This window comes from Vitis riparia, chromosome 12 (genome assembly GCF_004353265.1).
Source record: "Vitis riparia cultivar Riparia Gloire de Montpellier isolate 1030 chromosome 12, EGFV_Vit.rip_1.0, whole genome shotgun sequence".
NCBI lineage: Eukaryota > Viridiplantae > Streptophyta > Magnoliopsida > Vitales > Vitaceae > Vitis > Vitis riparia.
This window is the reverse complement of record NC_048442.1, coordinates 19,379,635-19,394,613: the sequence shown is the minus strand read 5'-3', so window position 1 is coordinate 19,394,613 and position 14,979 is coordinate 19,379,635. Positions and strand designations below refer to the sequence as shown.

At 33.4% G+C, this 14,979-nt stretch overlaps 3 protein-coding genes across 8 annotated transcripts; 1 reads left to right on the top strand and 2 right to left on the bottom strand.

Annotated features, from left to right (window-relative positions):
* Window positions 1-4: 4 nt before the first annotated feature.
* On the top strand, window positions 5-4,926 carry LOC117925821 (protein NUCLEAR FUSION DEFECTIVE 6, chloroplastic/mitochondrial-like). Of its 6 annotated transcripts, none has more exons than XM_034844916.1 (4): window positions 6-256; window positions 341-459; window positions 1,146-1,201; window positions 3,521-3,858. In XM_034844916.1, the coding sequence occupies exons 1-3, from the start codon at window positions 105-107 to the stop codon at window positions 1,151-1,153; spliced, it is 279 nt and encodes a 92-aa protein (XP_034700807.1). In that variant the 5' UTR covers window positions 6-104; the 3' UTR covers window positions 1,154-1,201; window positions 3,521-3,858. The 6 variants fall into 6 exon arrangements, with proteins under 6 accessions (XP_034700808.1, XP_034700805.1, XP_034700807.1 ...); XM_034844915.1 differs by lacking the exon at window positions 3,521-3,858 and adding an exon at window positions 1,547-1,851; XM_034844917.1 differs by lacking the exons at window positions 1,146-1,201; window positions 3,521-3,858 and adding an exon at window positions 4,728-4,926 and having other exon boundaries at window positions 5-256.
* Window positions 4,927-5,942: 1,016 nt separating this feature from the next.
* LOC117927355 (uncharacterized protein At4g28440-like) lies at window positions 5,943-8,932 on the bottom strand. Its single transcript, XM_034846851.1, has 2 exons — window positions 8,526-8,932; window positions 5,943-6,396 (listed from the first exon to the last, which is right to left on the bottom strand). Exons 1-2 carry the CDS (start codon window positions 8,824-8,826, stop codon window positions 6,206-6,208), a joined length of 492 nt encoding a protein of 163 aa, XP_034702742.1. The 5' UTR covers window positions 8,827-8,932; the 3' UTR covers window positions 5,943-6,205.
* A 1,614-nt stretch (window positions 8,933-10,546) lies between these two features.
* Window positions 10,547-12,745, bottom strand: LOC117926237 (reticulon-like protein B17). The gene is made up of 8 exons (XM_034845316.1): window positions 12,176-12,745; window positions 11,922-12,075; window positions 11,751-11,825; window positions 11,532-11,673; window positions 11,369-11,438; window positions 11,211-11,276; window positions 10,997-11,119; window positions 10,547-10,881 (listed from the first exon to the last, which is right to left on the bottom strand). The coding sequence occupies exons 1-8, from the start codon at window positions 12,678-12,680 to the stop codon at window positions 10,724-10,726; spliced, it is 1,293 nt and encodes a 430-aa protein (XP_034701207.1). The 5' UTR covers window positions 12,681-12,745; the 3' UTR covers window positions 10,547-10,723.
* Between the last annotated feature and the right edge of the window lie 2,234 nt (window positions 12,746-14,979).

Genomic DNA, 14,979 nt, shown 5'->3' with positions numbered 1-14,979 from the left:
TAGGGTTTTAGTCCTCTTCATTGCAAAACCCCGATCTTCACTTGTAATCCATAACGGAAACTCAACTCAAGAAACTTTAATTCAAACTTTAACTCAGGACAGCAATGGCCACCACCACCGCCGGCTTCGCCGCCAGATCCATTTTTCGTTCCACCTCCGTCAGGAACGCGGCGGCGAGAGTCGCCTCCGAAGCCAAAGCTGCTCGTTCTCCACTACGCATCTCCGGCAATAAGCCTCTTTCCAATCGCATTTTCAGGTAATACTCAGCTACTGATTTAGATATATGGATAGATAGGATAGAGAGAGATTTGATGCAGAAGATGATGATGTTGTTTTGAAGGTGTCCTGTTGAACTGAGTTGCGTGGAAACAATGGTGCCGTTCCACACTGCAACTGCTTCGGCATTGATGACTTCGATGCTCTCCATCTCTCGCCGCGGTTACGGTTGGCTTCCAGAAGGTATTTTCGTTTCACGTTTTAGATCTTTTTGTTTGAATGATGATTTGTAGTTCAAATGGAAATTGATACATTTGGTTTTTTTTTTTTTTTTGTTGGGTTTTGATTGGTTGGAGTTGCTCTGATGACGATATTTCTCTTCGTGGATTTTGTTTGAGATCCATTTGCATGTGATTTTGCAAATTTGCCGTATCATTCATTTATTGGATTCTGGCAGTGTTGATTTCTTTTAAAGCTATTCATGTTTTTGAGGCAAAAATTTTTCCTTGGGTTGAAAAATACATTAAAAACTCTAGAAAACAGGTGGTTTCTAAATGAATCAATTGAATTTTAGGATCTGATGACATTCATTTCCTTAATTTTTTTTTTCTCCATATGAAGACTCAAATCTTTCTTCATAAAATAAACATAGTCCTTAAAAATACTCAGCCACAACTATTTCTTCACCAACCTTTGGCTCTGTTTTGCAATATTGGGTAGAATAGAACAAGTAGATAGACAATATTTGGATTCAGAGATCTAAAGTGAATTTCTTGATGAATCATTTGCTGACAAGTTATTCACTGTGACAACTATGTTTAGATTTGTGTGTATGTCCTCTGTAGCAGGGGTTGTCTTGTTTGCTTATGTTTGTCATAGGAGATTTGCTAATAAGTTGCCTAACCACTGGGTTTTCGTGCTTGAATTAGGTATCTAGCCAATCTTTATAAAGCCAATGATGTCCTTTCTTCCTTTTGATTTTCTGGTAAGTTAGTGTTTGCTGGATATTGGCTCAAAGCTATTAGAGCCGTAAACAAAATGAAATAGGACACTAGGAATCCCAATAATCTGTGATTAGATGTTATGTAAGAATAAGGGGATATTGGATTCAATCTAGTTAAATGGCATGGGTTTTAATCTTTTATACACTAAATTTTTCTTTCCATCTATGGAGTGATGGGGGATTTTAGGTCCCTAACTGAAGTATGATAGCAAAACCACTGCTTGTCACACTTTTACCTCTTAAAAAAAAAAAGAAGTGAAATTGTCCTTCCTTTCCTATCTTCTCGTTTTGATAAAAAAATGCACACTCCTTTTTTTCATGTTGTAGGCCAAGACAAGACTAGATGAAGATCAAGAAGCAAAGATGGAATGACTTGGACTTGTTTGGTTTTTTCAAGCTTTCAAACTAGTAGTGAATGGTGTCTTCAATAGATTAGGCAAGGCAGATATTTTTCAGAAATAATTATGAAACATGAAACCATGTGATGTAAATTGACATCGTTGAGTGGACAATGGTTTATGGAAGCTTAGTTCAAAAGATCCATTCATTCATTTCATTCTGTGATCTTTCTGTACATGTTCTGGAATATTTCTCTGTTATTGGTAATCTAATTGAGTTTTCCTTCTGGTTAAAGTTTACCATATTCTTGCCATCATTCACTCTTTTCTGAAAGCAATAAATGGGACTGAACATTTGGATTTAAGTGAGAAAGTTCATGATCCAGATATCTATACTTAATTTTGGGAATGCCTTAATCTAACTGCAGAAGATGCAAGGTCATAAATGTACGCTGCTATAATTGGAACTATAATATGAAAGGCCAATTTTTGGTCTGCGTTAGATTATACTGATATCTCGGGTGGGGCTTACATTCAATCTAGTTCATTGCTTTTTGAACTGTTGTTTTGTTCTTACGGTCCTCCATCTATAATATCCATGTACCTGGGTTTTGTTCCAAATCTTTCTATGTGCTTATTGAAATATTCTTATTTGCAAAAAGAGGTGCAATTTCATTTTGTTTTGAGTGCCTCTAAGCCTTGATCATAAAAGGGGTTGTACAATGATGACATAATGCCACCTATGAAGAGTGTTCCTATTTCAGACTGGGGTTGCACCAACTGCAGTTTTGAATGAATATTATTTCTTCTAACCCAACATATCTTTTTAATCTTAAATTTTCTTTGTTCAGCTATTTTATTCTCATTTAGTACTTTATCCACCATCCTATATCTAATGGCACTACAGTGCTGACCTGGTCCTTTTGACTCATTGTTGAAAATTGCTAAGACCATTCTGCATATGAGAAGTAAACAATCTTTAAAATGGTTTTCCATATAGCACTAAGAAATGCATCCATGTTTTTAACAATGGCTTAATATCTGGACTTCAGACATACTGTTGACATGAAGGCAAGTACAAGCAGCTATTTGTCATCTCCAAGTCTTACCACAAACTTGTAGGTCTGTGCTTTTGATAAAGTGGAATAGTCAAATGTGATTTGTTTCCTATACTGAGATGAAACATTCAGACTGTTCAATATTTCATTATCATCTATCCACAAGTTTCTTTTGTTAAATCAGCTTGTTAAGAAATAGGCCCAGGCAACCCTTGCCCTCCTATTTTTTTTCTCCTTTGTAATCATGGAATTTCAATTGATGACTTAAGGTCAATGTTGCATTAACATAAAATGTGGTCACTTGCAATGTATTAACTATTGTCAAATTGTGGTCTATACATGGCTGAATCAATGGATGCAGTGCTTGGTTGTAAATTTGGTATGGATGGTCAAATTGACAACTATACTGGTGGTTCTTCAGTTGCATATTAAATGAAAAAGACATTGATTAGTCAACGAATATGAAAACATCTGTTAGTATTTTTCTTCCAGAGTTGCATCGGGAACTCTCAAAATATGAGTTAAACATACTTAAGGACATTTCTCAGTTATCATGGTTGAGCAATTTATGAAGTGTTGTATGCAAGAATCATCATCTTCTCTTTGCATATTTTGTCCTGTTTTATTTAAATATTAGGTATTCCTCCTTGACTAAAGAGTGACTCATGGTGCATGAACTTGGAAGCTGAATGTCAGCTTTCAACCATTAGATTTATACTTTTTATGGGTCCTTCATAATTTTAGTTATGATCACCTCCTCTTTTTTTGCATGTGTTCGTTATTAATTTCAAATTTCAAAACTTGGGGTTTTTCATCTGAATGCTTTATTAAAATAAAATTGATTTTAGAATTTTAGCATCGATGTGATTGATTAGGGAGATTACTAATTCTCTGTATTCAATCAGCTTGCAATGATGATGTGTGATGAATGTCCAGAGGATTGACGCAAGGTTTTATGTACAAAATTCTGCACTCTAAGACAGTGACAGCAGATAAGTTAGAAGTTTGAATTGAGCATGCAGAAGAGCCAAGTTGGAATTCTACATTTCCAAAACCTAAATGAACTAATAATTTTTCATTGTTTTTTTTTCCTCCCTTTTGAGGCTTAACTATAGTACTTTTAGTTGTTTTGACAGTTAATGCTAATAAGACCATTGAAGTCACATGTAATGCTTCATATGTAGCTCCCTATATAATTGTGAAGTTGCTTTGCTGATCTTTGAGTTAACTTTATTTTTTCATCTTTTTCTTCCCTTTGTTCTTTTTCACATGGATGTTAATAAGACCATTGAAGCATAATGCTAATTTCTCTTTGTATTCAAGCAGCTTGCAATGATGATGCATGATGAATGTACAAGGGGTTGTGCGAGGTGTTCCAGCATAGATTAGTTCAAAATACAGTGCATTCTAAGAAGTGATGCTTGATAAGTTAGATAATCAATGAAACCGAGCAATGCTAACAATGTATAGCATGTGCCTCTAATCCATCTAATCTATACTTTTGATGGCTCAATAGTGTGTTTCTTCCTTTTTGCACTTGGATTATTGATGGGTTGATGTAAGAATGCATTTCATTGTACTCATTATGACAATATCTATTTGCTGATATCATGTAGATGGTAATAAAACATGCCTTCTAAAATTTCTGTTCTCATCTACCCTGATGCACATGTCTTGTGGACTAGTTGAATCCCAAATGCCAATGAATTATAATGTTTTCCAGTGTGTTTTTATTTACATCTGTGACATATGATGCATGTTGCCTTTGGGCCTACTGTCCTGAACTTGGACAGAAGCTACAAAAACCATTGTATATGGTCATATATGCTAGATCCACATCCTCATACCTCATCATGGTTTTAGCCTATGTATAATTCATCGACTACTACCAACCCTTGTTTTGAGTTTCCATTAGTTACTTTTGATTTAGTTTGTTAGCATATCCAGGTGGTCCTAAGTTTTGATTAGCAGAAGTGATATATAACTAAGAAAACTTAACCTCCTGTGCTGCCAAGTGTATTACATTGAACCCAGTATTTGATCCCAAAATCAATTCAACCTTTTAAGATTTTTGTTGGCACTCATTCCTGACACAGTCTTGTGTTTTTTTAGGCCTGTAATCAACCCTACTTAATGGCAATTCCAGGCAGGCTGGAGAGATGGATCACATTGCCATTGCCGCAATGTCTTTTTCCCCCACATTTTGTTGACTGTACTCATGAGGATGCAAATTATAACTTATCATTAAACTTGCATTAATAAGCTCACACACATTGCTAGACCGGAGGAATTTGCCTTTGATGTTTTTGAAGTTTGTTCTTTAAACTTGCAATAATCTGCTTGTGCATTGATTGCCAAAACGGCTTTACTTGTGTCAATGTTATAACTGAATCACAAGCAGGGACATCGTTCTCAGAGTGTCCTCTTTATCAGAAAATCTTTTGCCAACATGCGTAGAAGGCTGCTACGACCCTTGGCTTTCCTAAGCAGCATTTGAACCTTGGCTGTCCAACATTTGGCACTAGGCAAGGGCAATTGATGATGGATCCAAAATACAATGACAAACACCACCCTAAATTTATATAGTAAAATAAAATGTCCTCGGTGTTTACCCTCTTTTTTTATTTTTTTATCTTATAACCGTGGATGTCCGTGTCAGCTTACGATCACCTTGACTAATTTCATGATGCCCTGAAATTAACAATCGGATAAACCTCCAATGGCCTTAGAGAGATTCGAATGGGTGACCATTGGGGAGCAAATTCAAATTCAGAGCAGTTATGCTATCCCTCAGGTTATCAGTATTTACCCTTATTAAAAAACAATTAAAAGAATGTTTTCGAAAACAGTTTTTTGAAAACCTGTACTGTTATTAACTTATTTTTTGTATTTTAAAATAATTTTTATTTATAATATTTTATTTTTATTTGTTTTGTATATTTGTATAATTATTTTTTAAAATAACCTACAAAAAAATTGTGAAAACAAGTAAAATCTCATGACAGCTTAAAAAACCATTTTCTAATAAAAAGTTGCCAATCAATTCCAAGTCTAGAAAATAGTTTTCGGCGTTGAAGAATGGTACCCAACAGGCAATCGTCCTATCAACTAGTGTACGCGTTAGTCTTCAGCCTACAGGGGCATTATTTTATGATGACTCTGCACCGAAGCTAGCAAACTCTGCATAAGAAAAGCAAGCCAAAAAGGAGTCCTACAGGCTAAGAGAGGGATGGAAGTAAGGATGGCAATGGTTTTTTTCAGGCATCCATCCCAAACCCACTCCATTGTCCTCCCTAAATGCAAGCCATGATTAACAAAAATAAAAGCAAAAGAAAACTGAAGACATCTTGCCAATATATTATCTATTTACTGTGCAGGGTTCTGCCATATAAGAACATAAAGCACAACAATAATCGACCTTTCCAAGTAGCTAAAAGCTGAAACAGTTCACTGCTTCAAAACCGAAAACATCTCTGGCAAGACTTGTGTAGCAAACATAAAAGCTGCATCTGATTAAGGACCACCCAACAATAATCAAACCTTTTGTAACCTCGTAATATATTCACTTCTTAAGGCAATGTATTTACCTATCACTCTTCCAGCACATTAACCAGTTCATACTCAACTAGCGAAAGATTGTTCTGCTCTTTAACTACAAAGTTAGCATCCTCGGTCACTTCAACACGTCCCCATTTGTCAACTGCTAGCCTCATTGATCCCTTAAACATGTCAATCTTTGCATTGCGCAGAATCACGGTGGCGCCCGCCTTCATCATATCAACTGCATGGTGACATAGGTACCTCATTACTATTAATATAAAACGGCAATGCTTTGACATCTTTCATACACACAGACTCACCTAAGTGCTACTGGGATAAGGAAGCTGGGACCAAACTACATTTGTGTGAAGCCCAAGCAATGTGAGATCAAGCAGATGAAATAAAATTATGATAGTGAATCAATAGATCACTGACTTTAAAGTACCAGTTAAAAAACGTGTCATTCTCAGTTTTGCCACAAGCATTATTTACAATAAAATTAAACAGAAAAATGGATTCCATACTTCTAAATGCATGATTAATGATAGGTAGAATATTCACAGGTTCAAGTCCTGAAAAATGTTTCCATCTCAATTAGGTAGTAGTAAGCAGTCAAGCATCTATAGGTCGATGAGGGAACAATGGAAGGGAAAAAAGCTTGCAGGGGCAACAGAACGAAAATGTAATGACCAACTGAATTCGTTTAGGCTTCTGCAGGCATCCATGCTATGGTTGTTACATAGCTTGGGGAGGGATGTACCTAAAGGAAGGTTCAATGCCTTCCTTTGAGTGTGTTGATTGGTTAGGATCTTAATGAGACAGAGAGAGTTGCTTTTTGTGTTCTCTCTTGTTTGTCTTTGCCTTTTTGTGCTGATTGTGTCCATCCTGTGTCCTCTAATGTACTCTTTTGTTGCTATATACATACGTCTTGTATTGCCTATCAAAAGAATATAAATACAATCCACCCCGCATACAAATGTCGTCTATGGCAATTGTTCAAAATTGGGTATAATGCATCTGTTGAGAGAGAGAGAGAGAGAGTTGAATAAACTTCCAAAAGCAACATGGTTAATTTATCCAAACAAGAACGTAATATAGAATCCTCAACTGTACAAGTGGATCCCAGGTTGAGCTCATCTCAAATTCAAAATTCCTATCTTATCCTACTGCAGTTTTTAAGAGCATCACGCTTCAATATTTAATAAGCTAGATTACAGTAAAGCCATGTCAAGAACTTATCTTAGTTGCTGAAGTAACTCAAAAAAATAAAAAGTTTTTAGAAAATACTTCTTTGAAGACCTAGGCCCAACACTAAAAAGTTGGAAGAAAAAAGGAGTACCAAAATTTAGGTTCAGCCCTGCTCGATTAGGGAAAACAAAAAAAATGCCCATAGTGTTTGCTTTTGTCAAAACTTTTTCTTTTGGTTAGGCAAGCTTGCAACAATGACCTGGATTTTTACATCCAATGTTGATGGCTTAACTGGTAAGCAAAGGTGGCAGGTCAATGAAGAAAGGAAATATGGAATGGGCCCGAGGTGGAAAACTTTTGGTCTTTATCATAGATTGATTGATGGTAATAACTTTGTTTTTTTTTTGTTTTTTCATATATATTTATTTTATGACAAGGAATCGAACCCAAGACCTCCACAGTCCCCAATCCAAACTCTTGCCACTTGAGCCAAGCCTCAAAGGTAGTAAACAGCATTGATGTTAACTTCTTCATTCACAAAAATAAGTGGTGGAAATGGCTTCTAGCAGATGTTAAATTACTGAACATGGAGTTGTTGCTCGCTTGAAAATCATGAAGGAGTTGGATTTTAAGGTACAATTAATCAACAAAGAGCCAACAAAAAATTTTCCAAACTTAAATCTTTGAAATTGACATAAAAGCACAACATCATATATTTCAAATTTAAGTAATCTAATGCAACTGATCCTTCACAGACACTAAACCATGACAAAGACAATTCATCTTCAGTAGATGCTGAGAAAAATGAAACAGAAAATATAATAAATTTTTTAACTTTCATGCTATTTTCAATTTCCTTGTATTACCAACAATGAAAATTCTGCAGCACAAAAATTCAAATTTTATTTTATGTTTACGGCGGCCTAAGCAAACCTAAAGATAAAATATTTCACTTCATTTTTCTCACTTTTTCTCATGAGCCAAACATTAAGAAAAAAAAAATTGAACGCTAACACCCCTTTTCAACACCCTTTTAACACAATTCCAAGAGCGTTACAACGTAAGATGCACAATTCTCTTTGTTTCTCACATTTCCTCTGCAACCAAACAAACCACAAACACACCCTAAACGAGAAACTCACAAAAATAAAAGGGACACATACTCAAGATATAAACAAATACCTTGATCGTTACGAGCAGTGAAGATGATCGCCCCAGTCTCATCCCCAACAAGACACTCAGCAATACGAGTGTGGCGAAGATGCTGCGACACCGATCGGCCCTTTTGCAACACGGTCTTAGAGCTCACCACCTTCACCGTCAGAGTGTGGCCACCGGTCCCCGGCTTCAACTGGTCCACCTTCGTGAACACCGGCTTCCTCTTCTCCGTCACAGCTGCCTTCGCCGTCTCCGTGGTCTCCGTTGTCATCGCCGTCTCCGTAGTCGCCGTTTCCATCACCGTCTCTGTAGTCGCCGTTTCCATCGCTCAAAAACCCTAGCTTCAGGATCCAAATCGGTTGGGGACGTTAAGAAGCCCTAGAATAAAAACAAACGTGTTAGGGTTTTGCTATTAGGGTATTGTTTGACTTAGACTTGGACTTGGTCCCTTTTAGAGCTTACCTTTGTGCAAAGGGGAACTGATAAGGTGAGAGACAAGTAAAGCATATATTCGGAAATAGTGGGTGTATCATGCATGGTAACTTCATCACTAAGTAAATTAAATATTTTTTATAAAATAAATTAATATAAAAATTAAAATTAAAAATAATTTTTAAGTAACAAGTAAAAATAATTTATTTATTTTTAAGTCAACATCTTTATTTTATATTTTTACTTCATTTATCTTAATTATCTCCACGATCTTCTTTATTATTACACGACTTTATTTACCTTACTTATAATTTATAAGGATAAATATGTCAATTTGATAATTTAAGATAAAATTTTAATTAATTTTATCAAATAATTTTAATATTTAAAGTAATAATTAAGTAATAAGTTTTAAGTGAATAACTCAAATATAATTTAACTTAAAATCAATTTAAATTATTAAATAATAAATATTAAATTTTATCAAACATTCCTTTAATCGGTTATCCTCGTACCACATCAGATTCACCAACATCATTCCATCCTACCCTGCTTTTCATGTCTTGTGGTCGAAGCATTATCATATGTAGGTTAAATTCATATCGAAATATATAACTGGTTTAGTAATAATTTTTGAATCTAACTTACATAAAATGAATTTAATCATAATAATTATTATTCATATTGAATTTAAGTTAACCTATTTAATAGAATATCTGAGTTTAGATACTACACAAATATGACCCACCAACTCGTATTGATCCCTTGATCACATCTATATAAAAACGTTTTCTTTTTCAATTTATTTTGATTAATTTATAAATTCAACAAGTACAATGTAATTATCTACTTGTTTAAAAAAAAAAAAAAAAAGAAGAAGAAGAAAGAAACAACATTATATTTTTAATTTATTGTCATATCAATCTAACCAACCTCTATAGGATGAAATAAAGGTGTGATTGGACTATTGGATTGATAGTGGTTAATTTTAATTAATCTTACATTATTTTACTTAATACATATGCAAAATCATTGTGGATTTATGAATTCAAAATATTTGATGAACAATAGAGATAGCCAATGAAACTTGTTCCTTTGGATAGAAACATTTAGGGTATGTTTGATTTTAGGAAAATACAATGAAAATGTTGGAGTTGGAAATAGAAAATAAAGTAGTCTCTTTTCTTTAAAATAGAAAGGAGAGAAAAAGTGAAAAAAAATTAAAAAATAAATTTAAAATCATTAAATCATTTTATACATTTAATTTTAAAACTGTATAAATTTTTATTTTTATTTTTAATTATATTTGATTTTTTTTTTCATATTTTATACGTTGAAGAAAGAAAATTATTTTTCCCTTTTTTTTTTTAGTATTTTTCAAGAACCAAACACCTCTTGGAGAAATTTTGAAATATATTTGGATAGTATCGCTATTTAAAATATTATTTATTTTTTTATGGGAATACAAATCTTTTCAATTTTCAAATTCACCATTTTATTTATTTTAATAATTATATTTTAATTACCAAAATTTTTAATTTCTTTATTTCAAATTGAGGACAACTTGTCACTTGGAGTTTCATGGAATTATTACCAAGTACAATTAACACTAATTTAAATAGGCAAAAAAGGCAGAGGCATTTTTATTTATACAAGTAAGCTGTGATCACATCTTCCACTACATGTTTTCCATCAGCTGTTAGTGCTATATATGGAGAGAGACTCATCCACTCAGCAGAAAAGTAAACAAATAAAATGGGATTCAGAATGGGAGAAATCAAACTGCTACTCTACTTCTGGGATCCTCCTCCTCCTCCTCCTCCTCCCACAACCATTGTGAGTTGTGGCTGCTGCTGCTGCTCTTTTTCCTCTCCTTCTGCTTCCCTTTCTTCCATGTTTGCTTCTGATTGCTGCCGATGATATCGGAGTATTACCAGAGATATAAATGCTGCCCACAGAACATCATGAACTACATTTTAGGTAGAGAAAATGATGCAACTTTTCTAACATCTTATAATTTCCAGAATTTAACAAGACTTCTGCAATTGATATGTAAACCCCACCTGCAAAAATCCGTGTTTTGATAGCAGATAGATTCCAAAATACTGTGACTGCTGATGCTGCAACTATCTTCTTGTGAGAGCAGGCTCCCCATGCTTCCACCACCCACCCTTTCAAGTACTCAACTGCATCAACAATAACACAGTTTCGATATCTCATGACAAACTAGAAAGCAAAACAAAGGGAGCAGGGGCTTGGCTTGTTGTTTCTATATACCTCGCGTGTTTATCTGAGCAGAGTAGCAAGAGTAAAGCTTTGGGATGGTGAAGCTGATGAAAAACCCTGCTCACATTAATGCACATCATTATTATCCATTTTCCAAAGGGTCACTATAGATTTTCTTTTTCTTTTTTTCTGGGGTCCTGAGATCTTACCGAGTGCACAGAGTCTCCTTACTGTTAGAAGATGGCCATACTCAGCTCCCACAAGGAAGAATGGGGCAACCTGAAACACGAAAAATTGGCTGATTTGATCACCCTTTTGAGCAATCTGAAGCATTGTATTATTACAGTAGGAGGAGTGAATTGTTGTGAATACCTTGAGGGTCATGGATGGTTCCCCTGAAAAAAGTTGTATTGTCTTTGAAATGGCAAGATTTGTAGCTGGAAGTATAGCTCTGGCCACTCGCAAAATGTCGTCTTCCTTGAGCTTAAACTCGCGTCTCTTTTCAACATTATCCCTGTTTATCAACCCTTGACGTCACTCAGAAAATACTGCTACATTGATAGGAATCATAACATGAGGTGATGAATCTACCTTTGGTACAGTGAGTTTGAGAAGAACGACAAACCGAGAAATAAAAGTCCCAGCTGGGAGATTGCCGAGAAAATACTGAAAACATGAAATCCCCAGTTCTTAGATTCTTTAGATCGCAAGAAGATTGAAGAAAATTGAGATACTGAGATAGAGGAGCAGTGTGGTGGATACCTAAAGCTTATTCCTCTGGTAAAACAGGAGGAGAGGAAGCAAACAGAGCCAAAACCGAACCAAAAGGTTGATTTGGAAGCATCTTTCCACATTATCAAATCAGTGACTAGCTGCCCGATTCTGTGTAGGTTACTGAGGTCATCTTCATTGGCTTCTGAAACCAGCATCAGCCAAAGGGTGGTAAATCAAATCATACAAATGGCTAAAGAATGAAACAGAGGAAAACAGAGGAAAATAGATAAATTCAGACGTACTTGGAGATGAACTTGAAGAAGGAACAGAGGGAACCAAACTCAACTTCTCCTTCCTCGACCGCCCGCTATGCCGCCTTTTCCTCAACTTTCCCATCTCCTCCGCCATACCAAAATCCTTGTCTTCTCTCACATCTTGCTCCACCCTCCTCCGAGGCCTTCGGGCATTCCTTGGAGAAGCACACCCCAATACCCCCATCTGGCTAATTCTGCTCTTGCACCGCCTTCGAGATCCAGTGGCCTCTAGAGGCTCTTCCCCCATGTCTATCCTTTCAGTGAGCCGGGTTCTCGATCTTCGAAGCGGCGAAGGCGAAAGAAGTAAGAGTTCGTGGAGAGGAAGAGGATTAGAAGGAGACAGAGTTTTACTTGGTGACAGTGTGCTGAGATCGAGAGAGATTTTAGGCCTTTCTTGGCCTCCTTGATCGATTTCCCCAGTCCGAGTGAGGCGGGAGGCTGATTTAGTCCCAGATCGAGGCTCAGATTGGTGAGAGAGAGGTGGAGAGTCCATGGTTGAGCTTGAACTTTGTGTATTGATTGAGTGAGTGAAGACTGAGGAGGGTTTTGGAAGATCTGCTGGGGTATTGAAGTAGGGTTTAGGGAAATATAGCCGTTAGAGTTATGCTTTGAATTTTTTAGCGAGGCAGGTGGGTCTGTGCCTCTGTGGCCTCAACGGTAGGAAATTAGTGGCCGGCCGTTTGTTTGTCCCGTTTATGGGGTCCCATGATTTGTGAAAGTAACATTGGAACCGTTGATGTTGTATGAACACGTGCTCTAAGCCGTTGGATTCATCTTTCATACAATTTTTCTTCTCCTTTCTGTTTTTTCCATACTTTTTTTTATTGCAATTTTAACATTTTTGTAGCTTTACCAATTTTGTAACCTTTCCCAAAATGCTTGTAAATAATATGATTTACATCTTTTGATTTCTTAAATTTATAAGAATAATAAAATATTTTATAAATAATTGTCTCCTTCTAGACAAGTTAAAACAAGGACATATGTGGAAATTTTATGGTGTCTTTATATCTCTAATAAATGTTGTTTGGTAAGACAATTTAATAATTTAATTTAAATTATTAAATAGATTAAGATTATATTTGTTTTTTTTTAACTTAATGTTAAATATAATTTGCTATCAAACTTAAAAAGTTTCGTTTTTAATTTTTCTTTACTTATTAGTTGTTTTATAAATACTTAACATTGAATACTAAAAATAATTTTTTGAAACAATCAAAACTCTATCTCAACTTATCTAATCAATACTTAATACTTAACAAAAATATAATAATAATAATAACAAAAACAACTTAATACTTAATACTATTAAGTTTAAAGTTAAGTTAAATTAAGTTTTATTTACATTTAAGTGAAAATAAAATAAAAGATGAATTGTGAATATAAAGTTATAATCATAAAACATATATTAATTGAATATGGGTAAATAAAACAAAAGAACTTTGATTTAATATTTAAAGTTATTTTTTACTTTAAGTTGTGATATTAAGTTATTTTATTAAATATACTTAATTCATTTAATGACTTAAATTAAGTCATCAAATCATATTAAGTGATTAATTTGATTTACTAAATACCTTTTTAACAAATCTTTTTTACAAACATTATTTTGTATTTACTACTCCTTTTTTATAGTAAATATTTTTTTAATTGTTTTATGAATTTACAATACTTTTAATAAGGATACTTAAAGAAATATTTATTGAAGGTAAATATTAAATAATTTTGAAAAAAATTAAATTAATCTTATCAAATTACCAAAATATTTAAAGTAAAAATAAAGTAATAAATTTTAAGTCAATAATTAAAAAAAATGATGGAACTTAAATTTAATTTAAACCATTAAATACTAAGTATTGAATTTTATAAAATGTCATCTTAATAAACTCACTTAATAGCTTAATGACATAATTTAGGCTTTAAGCACACTGAATATTTTGGGTAAAATAATTTAATATTGAAATTTAAAGTAAATAAGCTAAAATAAATAATCTTTTCTAGATGGTGTAAGGGGAAAAGAGATTTGTTTCTACTCTTGCATTTGACAGACACGTTTAATAAGATCACTTCCATCTTGTATACATCCAATTAATTTAGGGTACGTGGGAATGAGAATGATAAATGAATTCCATTTCTTATTTATTATTAAATTTGGATTATAATTAAAAATGGTAATAAAAAATTATTTTCATGGAAAATTCATTCTTATAGAAACCAAAAGTCTGGTAGTGTGATTTAAAAATTGTTTCTAAAAATTTATAATACTATTTTGTGGTGGTTTTTTAGAAACAATTTTTAAAAACAAAGTAAAATAGAGAGCAATTTTTATAAAATAAATTTGAAATAATATATAAAAATAATTTATTAATTTTAAATTAATTTTTTTATCCTACTTTATTTTTTGCTTTTCTTTTACTTTTCTTCTTTACTTTCTTTTTCTCACATTTTTCTCAAATTTTTCAAAAATCAAACACAATCTTAAAGGCTATGTTTAGCTCTCGAAAAATACTAGAAAAAAAATATTAAGGAAAATAATTTTCTCATATTTGATTTCACTATAAAAAATATAAAAAAAATCAAATACAATTAAAATTAATAAAAATTTATATATTTTTAAATTATTTAATCTTATTATAATAGAAAGAAATAAGTAAAATAAACTTAAATGTATAAAAATAATTTATTAAATTTAAACATATTTTTTATTTTCCTTAATTTTTTCTTTCCTTCTACTTTTCTTTTATTTTTATTTTTTTTCCCATTTTCCCTCAAATTTTCCGAAACCAAACATA

Excerpts from the sequence above, each read along its gene's own strand:
- LOC117925821 (XM_034844912.1), top strand. The coding sequence starts at position 105 with ATGGCCACCACCACCGCCGGCTTCGCCGCCAGATCCATTTTTCGTTCC. Across the intron at positions 257-340 it reads CTTTCCAATCGCATTTTCAG|GTGTCCTGTTGAACTGAGTT; the intron begins GTAATACTCAGC and ends GTTGTTTTGAAG. Across the intron at positions 460-3,941 it reads TTACGGTTGGCTTCCAGAAG|CTTGCAATGATGATGCATGA; the intron begins GTATTTTCGTTT and ends GTATTCAAGCAG.
- LOC117927355 (XM_034846851.1), bottom strand. The coding sequence starts at position 8,826 with ATGGAAACGGCGACTACAGAGACGGTGATGGAAACGGCGACTACGGAG. Across the intron at positions 6,397-8,525 it reads CACTGCTCGTAACGATCAAG|TTGATATGATGAAGGCGGGC; the intron begins GTATTTGTTTAT and ends GTCACCATGCAG.
- LOC117926237 (XM_034845316.1), bottom strand. The coding sequence starts at position 12,680 with ATGGACTCTCCACCTCTCTCTCACCAATCTGAGCCTCGATCTGGGACT. Across the intron at positions 11,439-11,531 it reads AACCATCCATGACCCTCAAG|GTTGCCCCATTCTTCCTTGT; the intron begins GTATTCACAACA and ends TTCGTGTTTCAG. Across the intron at positions 11,277-11,368 it reads AAGGAGACTCTGTGCACTCG|GGTTTTTCATCAGCTTCACC; the intron begins GTAAGATCTCAG and ends TAATGTGAGCAG.